Below are 12,449 nucleotides of genomic sequence, written 5' to 3' on the forward strand. Positions count from 1 at the left end.
CCACTATACTAATATTTTTGATAGAATAAAATTTGTCCTTCAAAATAACTGCAGTAATGCTCAAATGGAGCACTACATAATGTATGAAAGACAGCTACACATGTATTTTAACCTTAATGATAATAGTATGATAATGACACAACAGAACGGTAGTACCAAATACTCTTCAGCATCAGATTTTTAAAAAAGGGACATGGATTTAACACCCCTCTCCATCTTCTAATGTGAAGATTTTAAAAAAGCAATCATGTTAGATTACACCAAGAGGAAATGTTTGACTTGACTCTAGTAATAATTTTCTTATTGACATAATTAAATATGTGAAGAGAGATTAGAAAGTCATTTTTACTTCATACTCCAGAAGTGAATAACAGACATTCAGATAAAAATTATAATTAATATTCTTCGTCAAAATTTGAAAATATTGGACACATTAAAGCACTGATAGTTTTTTCCTATCTATTTACCTACTGAAACCAATACTTTGTAGACACAGATAAATCAGGAAACTATAATCATAAAGCTGGGCTCATGTCCACTTCAAAGAAGTCCATATACTTTGATATATTTTACTCTATGTAGCAAAGGACAAAAGTGACTTATAGCTGACTAAAATTTAAAATATTAACAATGTTAAATTCTGTTAAATTCTTCCACACTAAAATTTTTGTACACAACTAAACATCAGTTACTAGCTGACAAAACTAAAGATACACTTAGTAACTGGAAATCAACTAGGATGTTTATTCTAGTTGTCTGAAGAGGTCTGTCAAGAAATAGAAGCATCGTAACTTTCCAAGGACAAAAAAACCAAGATTTTCTTGTGCATCCAAGGCAGAACTGAAACATGACTAACCACTACAAACACTGATGCTCCAATGTATACATCATCATCTGTACTATATCTAGTGACAAGACTGTGATTTTCAATGAATTCATCTGTACAATAGAAGTATAACAAAACTGAATCAAGACAACAGGATTATCTTTCCATTTGTGACATTAAAACCACTGTTTCTATATATTGAATAGCTTCTCACAGTTAAACCATGGCACTTCTGTGTAACATTTATCTTTTGTGTATGCAACTTTTGCCTTTTTTTTTTTTTTGCCACCAAGGTTATCTCTGGTTCTCTATGCAGTTCTTCTACTGCCAGAGTATTCATTTAGTTATCAAAGGTAAGAGACAGAGGGAGAAAAAGAGAAGAGAACATGGCACTGCTCTACTGCTTATGAAGCTCCTCCTATGCATGATGTTGGCATGTGGTGGCCAGGAGTTTGAGCCCAGGCTCTCAAACATAGTAAACTGTGCCCTCTACCAGGTAAGCAATCTTCTTACCCTAACATATTAATTAACACTAAGTACTAATTTGTGAATCCCACAATAGAAAAACCATTTAGTAAATCCCCAATACATTCAAGAAACTTCAATAAAAAAGACAAATGAGGGAGTTTTGAGGTAGTGCAGACCGTTAAGCGCATGTGGCACAAAGTGCAGGGACACACGGCGTAAGGTTCGAGCCCCGGCTCCCCACCTGCAAGGAGTTCGCTTCACAGGTGGTGAAGCAGGTCTGAAGGTGTCTATCTTTCTCTCCTCCTCTCTGCCTTCCCCTCCTCTCTCCATTTATCTCTGTCCTATCCAATAATGACAACATCAACAACAATAGCTACAACAATAAAAACAAGGGCAACAAAAAGGAAATAACTAAAAAAATATTTTAAAAAAAAGACAAATGAGTAAAAATACACACAAAAGTGTTCTTATATACATATTGTTCATGAAAATACAAATCAGGATGTGTAATTCAAACTAAAGTTAAACAATTATATATCTTATTTAACCATGTATCTCAAATAGAAATAAAATGTGAGTTGAATATCAAAGCACATCTTAGAAGTCTGAAAGTAAAAAAAAAAAAAAAAGTAAACTGGAAGCCAGGTTTTTTTATTTTCTCCTTATATTCTTGCATGGCTTTCATGTAGCATGAAGGATTTTTTTCAGTAGTCATTTTAAAAACAGATATATCAGTTAGTCACCACTGCTTCAAAACATATACACTAATAGTAATTTAGTTTTTACAATTTACAGACTTATGAGAATACAGTAGCATGTACTTACAAAGAATATGAAATACTGACATGTTGATAATAAGTTTTAAGAAAGAGGGAAATCAAATTATTTAAACTAGTCCAAAAAGTAGGGTCAAAATATGTATTATTAATATTTTTTCTAAAATTCTCACCAAAATTGTAGATTTTTTATGTTGGTTAACCTGTTTTTGTCATAATATTTGCCCTTGAAAAATAAGACAAAATACTTTATATAGAAATAAATGTGTAAGAACATAAGGAGATATTTCATTTTATGCTGGGAGATAAAATTGAAGCATTTAAAAATTTAAATATTTGAAAATCATGGTGAAGGTATTTTATATGAGGTGAATATTTTGGATTTTTAAAAAAAATATGCCATGAAGGTAGTGCAATTTTACATTTTTCAATCAAAATGTGGAGAAAAATTAAGAAATGACAGAAATTTTAAATCTAAGAATATAGTTAGGGAGAAAATCAGTTCTTATTTATGACACTAATGTACTTTAGCAGCATATCTATCTAAAATAGAATGAAATCATAGTACTATTTTCAGATAATCAGGAATCAAAAAAAATAAGTATTTTCATTAGTTCCCCCAATTTCAATGAAAATGTTTACAATTCCAATGAAAATGTTTCAATTTAATGAAAATGTTTACAATTTCAATGAAAATGTTTACAGCTTTATAAAACTCACCAATCTCATTACACTTACCAGTGCTATAGTAATAATGCATTTGAGAACAACTGAAAATTTCAAGAAGTAATGAAAATATCCCGTTTTGAATTAATTATTAGTGATTTATTGCTTCTCTAGAGTCTCACTTCCTCATTTGGCTATTTCATTCTTTCTTTTGGTCTTAAGACCTGAGCTCACCTGTAGTCGTTTCCCACCAATCTTACTTAAACTAAGGTAAACAAATCATTTTCAATTTACCATTGGGTTACCATTCAAGAATATCATTAGTCACACATAAGAACATGATCATTTCTGTCTCAGAAATAGAGATGAAGATTATAAGCATTTGCTTTAGAGTAGGTACATGTCAAACAAGAGTTTCAAAAAAACATTTAACTGGAAATAAAATGCTTTTTACAAATAAATAAGTTTTTGTTATTATCTTGGATATATCTCTGTAACAAAATAGTACCAAAAACAAAAACAAAAACCCCATAGTAAAGCAGTATACTGGAGGCTCTATATCTTTGATATTCCATTGCCAATAAGGGGTACAAATATAAGGGGCTTAGAAAAGAAGGTTAAGAAGCAAAATAACTAAGTAAATAAATAAAACAAGCATTTAGAAGCAAGCAACACATGCAGAACAAGCAAGAGATTAGTTTATGTGAAGAGGAGGCAACTTACATGGCTGTTGAGAAGAGAGCTTCTGTGAGTGGACAGACCGTCAGACTTTTGCAGCGTCTCAATCGCCATTTCAATCTGATAATAGATGTCATTAAAAAAAGGGCTCAAGACAAGATAGTAATAAAAGGCTCACCAGAGAATTTTTGATTCTTTAAAGTTAAATTTCTCCTTCATGGTGGCTACTGAATAGCTCTCACTAAGATGTGTACTTTACCCTTCTCCCCTCCACACCCCCAAAGAATAAAATTAAAATATGCACAATGATGATAAGCCTAATAACAAAAACAAAACTTTTAAAGCATTCTGTAATTATAATTAGGGTGGAGACCTGTAGAGCAGGAACCCCAATGAATCAATCATTCTAGTTAAGTTGAAACATTTTGAACTATCATACTTCAAGACGTGGGATATTAACAACTCTCTTTTAGTCTCTAACCTCAAGAAAACTTCAAATTTATTCTGTTCTGTCCTGACAGTAAAATCATACTGTAGATTTGTATTTAACATGCATTAATCTTTTAATGAAAATGTGCAAAGACACCTTCATTACTGTTCAAAAGTTATGACATCAATCCATCCTCTCTAAACCCTGTATGAAAATTTGGAAATGGAAGGTCATTATTATGAGGAAACTTTAAGATGTAATCATAGAATCATAGTCCTTACACTATGTTTTAGGATGTGGTGGTGAGGCACAGCTATTAGAAATGATAGCAGAAATGGAATGTAGAAAAGGAAATAATTTAAAGCAAAAACAAAACAAGAAAAAAGTAACAATCACAGAAAAATTTTTAGTCTACATAATTTCAGCATACAGCAAACAATTATCACACCTTAATCATGTAGTAGATGCCAATAATAAATGGGATACACTTTTTAAAACCTCTCATTTATCTATCCCTCATGGTGCCAGGTAGTAGACTTCACACATTACAGGGTGCAAGGACTGGAGTTCAAGCCTCTGGTCTTCTGAAGCTTCCAAAGCTGTGAATGAAGCACTGCTGCAGGTCTCGGTCTCTCTCTCTCTCTCACACTCTTTCTCTCTCTCCTTCTCTTTCTCTCTCTCTTTTTCTCTCTCGCCCTCTCTCCCTCTCTTTCCCTCTCTCTCCTTTCCCATCTCCCTCTCTCATCTGAATTTCTGTCTCTATCCACAATAAATAAACAAATTAATTAATTAGTTAAACCTAATCTATCCCTTAGCTCCTGAAACTATATAGCATTGATTGTTAAAAAAGAAAAAAAATTGTTAAATACTGTGCACATAGTTGCTGGGTTAAATTAACAATAAAAACTAAAGGCAGGCTTAAAACTACATTATGTAATATAAGATGGAAAATCAGTTTAACTATTTTTATCAACAAATCAGTATAAGCAGCTATAAAAATAATTATTTGAAAGACAGTTAACCAATACATGTTAGCTGTGGAATTTAATGATACCTTGAAATGTTTACATATTGCCTTGTTATGATTAGAAAAAAGATGGATGGCAATATTCATAACAAAATCTTTTTTTTTTTTTACACCAGAGCACTGCTCAGCTCTGGCTTATGGTGGTGCAGGGGATTGAACCTGGGACCTTGGAGCCTCAGGCATGAGAGTCTGTTTGCCTAGCCATTATGCTATCTACCCCTGCCCCAACAAAATCTTTTTCTATACTCAAAGTTTTCAATTTCCTCCCCTCCCTTCCTCCCTCCCTCCCTCCTTTCTTTCCTTCTTCTCTTGCCACCATGGTTATAGCTGGGGCTCACTGAAGGCGCTAAGAATCTTCAGCTCCTGGATGGCATTTTTTTTTTCTTTCTACTTTATTTTTATTTGACAGGACAGAGATAAGTTGAGAGGGAAGGGTAGATACAAATACAGAGAGAAAGATAGACACCTGCAGATGTACTTATGAGGTATCCTCCTTACAGGTGGGGATAGAGGGTTCAGACCCAGGTCCTTGTGCATAGTAGTGGTATGTGAGTTTAATCAAGTGCACCACCACTGGCCCCATTTTCAAAATCATTATGGCAGAATACTTGACAAGACAGATTTTCATTCTCAATTAAATCATAATTAAATCTAAATTTCTACACAACTTTGGAATTAAGAACTGTAATTCTATTTTACATAATTTTCCAAAGTTCCTGATTCTTCTCAAAAGTTAATAAAACATAATACTGAGAAGAATGTTAATCTACAGAAATTTATTTCTGAAACATACTGACTAAACTCATATGACACTATAATACAATTTATTCCATTAACTTTTTTTAGATCTCAAATTTAAGTAAACTAACTTCTAAGACAAATCTGTAAGATGGAATGTTAATTAAATCCATCATTATACTCTAAAAAATTGAAGTTATTATTGCATAAGTGAAAAATGATACATTATAGGAAAAGGAATATAAGTAAAAAAATTCTAAAATATTAAGTTGTAAAACTATAAACAACCTTAATATTACATCTCTTAAAAGTATACCAGTAAGAGAAAATACATGTCAAGAAGCAATTTACAAGCCTTATGCAACTAAATCATTTTGCTAAAATGTCTACATTTTGTGTGCAAAATTTGTGGTTAGATTTCAGTCTACTAGATAAAAATAACATGATCTATATTTTGTGATTTTGCAGGTTAAGATGAAAGGCAGAGGTTGTCAGAAATGGAATAGCTGAACAACAATGGAGGAGGATTCCATGTTTGTTGATCAGTAACCTTAGGTAGGATAAAACAGCACTTCTTATACTAGAAAAAGGTTATAAGATCTGTTACTGTAGGGAGTTGGGCGGTAGCACAGCGGGTTAAGCGCACGTGGTACAAAGCTCAAGGATCAGCATAAGGATCCTGGTTTGAGCCCCCAGGTCCCCACCTGCAGGGGACTCACTTCACAGGCGGTGAAGCAGGTCTGCAGGTGTCTGTCTTCCCCTCCTCCCTCACATGTCTCTCTGTCCTATCCAACAAGGACATCAATAAAAAACAATAATAACTACAACAATAAAACAAGTGCAACAAAAGGTAATAAATATAAAAAAATGTGTTACTCTTTTATAAGTCTTTATGCTTGCTTGCTGCACTTACTGAGTCACTGCAGACCATTGCACACATTTGCTTTAAGGTATATATTTCCCTCCCAACTTACAGATATATGTGCATATATGTCCTATCTCATGGGCCCTGGTCTGTATCTAGGTTCTGTAGCACTGCTAGAAAGTGTACCACCTGAAATGGGATTGAAGAGTCCTATGATCTTGGAAAGTAATGGAGCTGAAAGGTTGACATCCCAGGCCTGGCATCTCTTGACAGTCTGAAGTGAAACATGTTGATGTGGCACTGGTAGCACTGATTTGGTTGAGATCAGTAGACACAGTATCAAATGGTATGGACCAAGGGAAGCATGAAGGAAAATGAGCTAAGCCCCTAAGTCCTAGGACTGAGAGAAATATGGGTTTTATAAAGAATGAGGAAGGTTCTTTGCTGTCTTAGAGTTTAAGAAGCAATGGGTAATTATTATTGTAACCAAGTTATTTGGGAATTTGGTTTACTTTGAAAATCCCATGGTTAGGATTTACTGTACCATACAAGACCTTACCATGATTTATGTCATTTAATGCTATAAAGTACTTAATCAAATATTTTCTACTTCGACCTAGATACCCTCTCCTTACAGCTATTTCATATTTCACTTCCCTCAATCACTCTAAGATTAACCTTGTCAGATAAAGTAAGGACTACAAAAACTTGGTAATAGCAAGAAACCAGCATACTTTAAATATGGCCCTTTTGGTCAATATCAGGCCACTCCATCATTTGGGGCCCTAGTCAGTGAATCCCGGCATTCCCACATAGATATGATGGGCCTAGACCTCTTAAAAGATCCCTCTTCTCAACCATCACTGGTCATATCCATCAGTAACAACATCATAAACCCTATCATGGGCCTCAACAGGACTTTGCCCTCAAGGTAGAACAACAGTGATAGAAACTGCCCCACCCTCCAAAGGGGGTTTAGGGGGTCTAGGTCAACATACTCTGCCATTTGTGGAAGACTGGTCCTGAATGAGTGCAGCCAAAAATGTTCCTAGCCATGACCATGGAGCATAAGCTCAGACTGACAGGGATGCAGAGGTTACACAGGCTCCTGTGCTAAACAGGAATAGGTTAAGTGCACATGCCCTAGGTCACACTGATATGGGGTTTATAGCTAATGGTATTTATATACTTTTCCCATATTTGGGAGCTTCTCTCTGCCCTGATCCGCATATTTATCAAATAAAACAACTGAAGGGAATTTTTGTAATGAGGGTATAACCTCTAATATTTTTATTCATTACAAAATGACTGTGCACCTATAATAATATATAGGATAGTATGTATGGAATCATGATTAAAAAGTACTTTCATACCCAGTGGAAATTACAAGCTTCTAAAAACAGGTAATAGGCACATATAAATGCACAATATACGAATGAATAGGGCTGCTATACATGGAAAATATAAAGGTATAGTTAGAAAGGTAAAAGACACTGCTGGACAGTGGTGCACCTGCTTAAGTGCACATAGCACTACATGTAAGAATACGTGCAAGGACCCTGGTTTGAGCCCCACTTCCACTTACTATCTGTAGGGATTCTGCTTCATGAGCAGTGAAGAAGGTCTGCAGGTATCTTTCTCTCTCTCTCTCTGTCTCCCCCTCCTCTCTCAATTCTCTCTGTCCTATCAAATAAATAAATAAATAAAGGGGGTTGGGCAGTAGCTCAGTGGGTTAAACACACAAAGCACAAGGACTAGCATAAGGATCCAGGTCCCAGCCCCAGGCTCCCCATCTACAGGGGGGTCATTTCACAAGCGGTGAAGCAGGTCTGCAGGTGTCTTTCTCTCCTTCTCTCTTTCTCCCCTCCTCTCTCAATTTCTTTCTGTCCTATCCAACAAATAACAGTAACAACAACAACAATGACAAGGGCAACAAAAATGGGGAAAAGTGGCCTCCAGGAGCAGTGGATTCGTGGTGCTGGCACCAAAGCCCCAGCAATTGGAGGCAAAAAAAAAAAAAGAAAGAAAAAGAAAGAAAGAAAGCAAAGAAGGAAAGAAATAAAGAAAGAAGAAAAAAATACTTGTTCATGAATGATGGGTGCAAGTCTAAGTCCCCTTGGCCCCCTTAAAGATATGATGAGAACTGTGAGCTCACTAGCAGGAAAATTTTTTTTGTAATACAGCTACAAAAATTTGAACTCAATTCTTAGAATTTACATACTACTCCAATTAGAAATTCCATAATGGAATTATGAAATTCCTCAGGAATCAGAATCAGAGATTCAGGAGAGGCAAGAGAGATGCTCTATTTCACAGTCAGTGCAACTTCTATAGAGATATCACAAACCTGAAGGGGCCAAGGCAATTGCTACCTGATGGAGTACATGTCTATAGTAGGATAAACATGATCTCAAACTTCGGTCCTTTTTCTAGCCACTAAAATATAAAGCTTGCATTTTTGGAATCCAGGATAGACAGAGTCTCTAAGATAAAGACTCACCAAAAGGTTTGTGCAGTATCTGACCAAGAATCAGTGTCTTAAAAAGGACCTGAGAGACTAAGTCTCAGAAAAAACAGAATGAGCAGGAAGAGGAAGAGTGGAGCAAATGATTTCTGGATGTCCATTAATGTTGTGTTGGGATTCTCTTTACCCAATATTCAACAAGAATCAATATGATAAATTTTCCCCTAAAATAGCAGATATTTTTTGAGAAAAATGTAGTAAGGTTAAAAGAAAAAAAATCCCCCTTTCTCCCTTGTCTGTAATTTCCCAGATGTCTTCTAAGGATAGAAACTCTCATCATAGGATGGGCTTTTGCTCTATAGAGTAGTTATGAGGTTTAAGTGTTCCTGCTAAACAGGTTAGAGATTAAGAAGAGATAAGAATGAAAACCCTTCCCCACAATCTAGGAAAGCCAGAGTGAATATTCCTTGGACAGACTGAAGAGAACAAGACAGTGCAAGGAAAATTCTTGAGTGACTGCTTCAGGGAGTATGATGCCAAACTCCCAGCTCTCTTAACAGCAAAATCTTCAGAATAATCTATTCAACTCAAATTCTTCTGCTATAGGTAATCAGCATCAGTTGGAACATGAGGTTCTTCACTTAAGGGGCAGCTAATAATGTCAAAAAGTGGTAAACTTCAGTTTGAAATGCAAGGGTATATATATGTAGAGGTACTGAGCCACATCAGAGGAAAAAAACTTACTCTGGATGTGAGATATATATGTACATCTATGGAATGGCTCTAATGAGATGTCATATATGTAGACAATTATGGCTTGCTCTTAATGTAAAATTCAACCAGTAATTCATCACGTGCTAATAGGACAAAAGGAATAAGAAAAATTGCATCGTTTTATCCATTTTTTTTTTTATGGATTGAAGGATATACTCTTGACTCTGAAATTACTTTTTAATCTTTTTTTTTTTTAAGGAAGAAAGGTTAAGAGTGACATATTCAACCATTGTTTTAATTAAAATTGGTCTCGTGGTATAAACTTTTTCCTTTCTAGAATTGTTACAGAAATTGACTTCAAAATAGAATGCCATAATGCCTTATAATTTATAAAGTCTTTTTTTTAACATTGTCACTTCCTTTTCACAGCAACTTTGTGAAATAATGAAAGCAAGCAATATTATCTCCTCACAGATTAGAAAATTTAGGCACACCAAGATTAAAGGACTTCTTTAAAATTATATTGGTATTAATGAGATTGGAATCCAAGATTTATCACTCTAAATTCTACATCATTTCAGTCAAAATTACAACATGAATATAAATAAAAAAAACATTTCAAATTTTTTCAATGAAATGATCTTCTAAGGAGTGGTTTGCAAAATTAAAATTTCCTACATGATCTACTGTTAACAAACACGATTTTCTGATAGGGAGAGGACTTAATTATGATTTATAAGCATTACATGAAAATGATTTCAAAGTCATCAGAACAATAGAAAGTTTCTCATAGTACTTATGGCTTTTTCTAAAAATTACAAAGGTGCCTCTACATCAAGCTTACAATGCAGAAAGGAATAACCTCACTCAAGATGAGAATCTAGCTATAATAACTGTTCTTCAAGTTACATATGAAGAGATGTAGATATACATCAATGTGTGAATACTACAACACAGTGCCAGGGAGAAAAAGCTTAACTATGAGAAATTCAGGATATACGTTATTTAAAATGTTCTGAAAACACACCTTCCTATTTTTGCTTTTCATCTTCTCTTGAGGCAAAAAGCAGCAAAGAGGAAATCTTGGGAGAGAAGCGAGGTCAATAACTGTGACGAAAACCATCAATCCCCAATAAAGCTAAAACCTTGATCTTGCCCATTAAACATTTAGATCAAAGAAATTGTAGGTCTAGCCAATGTTTGGCTGTATTATATCTTCTTTATTCACTGATTATTTTATGACATTTAGAAAAAAAACTATCACTATGTTTTTAATAGGAAGGTTGGCAGTTTTCTACCGTCTCTAGCTATTCTAAAATATTTGTTAGAAAAAGAATTGTGTAAATTGCACGTTTTCTGAGAATATCTGGTTAGATTGTTAGTTTGAAAGCAAAACTTGTTTTGTGCTTTCTCTGATAATTCTATAGAGCCCACATGCCTCTATGTATTGTTAGGTCATGACAAAATTAATTTCTTTCTTTCTTTCTTTTTTTTTTTTTGACTTGTCATTAGTTATTTAATAGTGGTTTGCAACATTATAAAAGTAGAGAGTATGATTGAGAATTGCACCCAACCATCAACTTTCTGGGCCTAGCCCCTCTCCAGACCCCAACTACCATAGTTTTCACAAAGTTTTAGAGCCAGTTTGGTTCCTTCTTCCTCTTCTACCACTTTTTTTTTTCTTCTTCTACTTCTTCTTCTTCCACTTCGTTTTTTTTTTTTTTTAGTTTATTTATTTATAAAATGGAAACGCTGACAAGACCATAGGATAAGAGGGGTACAATTCCCACCACTGGAACTCCGTATCCCATCCCCTCTAACCTGGGTCTACCTGCATATTAGATGTCAGGCTCAGGCAAAAACAAATAAAGTCATGGACACTTTGGAATATACTTAAAATAGACCTACTAGCTATTTCCAAAACGGAGACCCCAAATCTTATCTGCAATATTCCAGCCTTTAGGTTCATGATTAATCAACAATTTGTATGGCTTTATATGTTAACTCTTTTTCAGCCACCAGATTCCAGATGCTAACATGATGCCAACCGGACTTCCCGAGACAAATGACCCTACCAATGTGTCCTGGAGCTCCACTGCTTCAGAGCCCTTCCCCACTAGGGAAAGAGTGAGACAGGCTGGGAGTATGGATCGACCTGCCAACACCCATGTTCAGTGGGGAAGCAATTACAGAAGCTAGACCTTCCACCTTCTGCATCCCATAATGACCCTGGGTCCACACTCCCAGAGGGTTAAAGACAAAACTAATTTCTGTGCTGCGTCATTATATAATTACTCATGGTTAGAATTTTCTTACATGAATATGCTAGGTTGGGATCAAATGGTGAGCTTTAAGGCACAGGTCACATTTTCAAATGCAAGACTTCTTACTAGTCTTTTGCAGATTATTCAAAATTTTCTCCATTGCATTACACAGTAACTACAGCAGGTTCTCTGAAAGCACTCTCCTAAATCAGATGATCAGAATCACTTAAGCTAAGAAATGTACACTAAAGGGGTCAGGCAGTGGTGCATCTGGTTGAGCACACACACTACCATGTGCAAGGACCGGGGTTCGAGTCCTTGCTCCCCACCTGCAGAGGGAAACTTCCTTAGGTGAAGCTAGTACTACAGATATCTTCTATGACTTTTTTTTTCTTTTTCTGTATTCTTTTTTTTTAAATTTCTTTATTGGGGAATTAAGTGCTTTACATTTGATAGTAAATAAAATAGTTTGTACATGCATAAAATTTCCCAGTTTTCCATATAACAACACAACCCCCACTAGGTCCTCTGTC

At 35.1% G+C, this 12,449-nt stretch overlaps 1 protein-coding gene across 4 annotated transcripts in view; it reads right to left on the minus strand.

Moving 5' to 3' along the window:
• RFX3 (regulatory factor X3) overlaps positions 1 to 12,449 on the minus strand; it is a 351,181-nt gene that overhangs the window by 129,116 nt on the left and 209,616 nt on the right. For all 4 annotated transcript variants that reach the window (XM_060199778.1, XM_007525730.2, XM_060199779.1 and 1 more), the window contains one exon: positions 3,460 to 3,534. In XM_060199778.1, coding sequence (XP_060055761.1) covers positions 3,460 to 3,534 — 75 coding nt within the window. The remainder of the gene's footprint in view (positions 1 to 3,459; positions 3,535 to 12,449) is intronic.

The sequence above is a fragment of the Erinaceus europaeus genome, chromosome 10 (genome assembly GCF_950295315.1).
Source record: "Erinaceus europaeus chromosome 10, mEriEur2.1, whole genome shotgun sequence".
Taxonomy (NCBI): domain Eukaryota; kingdom Metazoa; phylum Chordata; class Mammalia; order Eulipotyphla; family Erinaceidae; genus Erinaceus; species Erinaceus europaeus.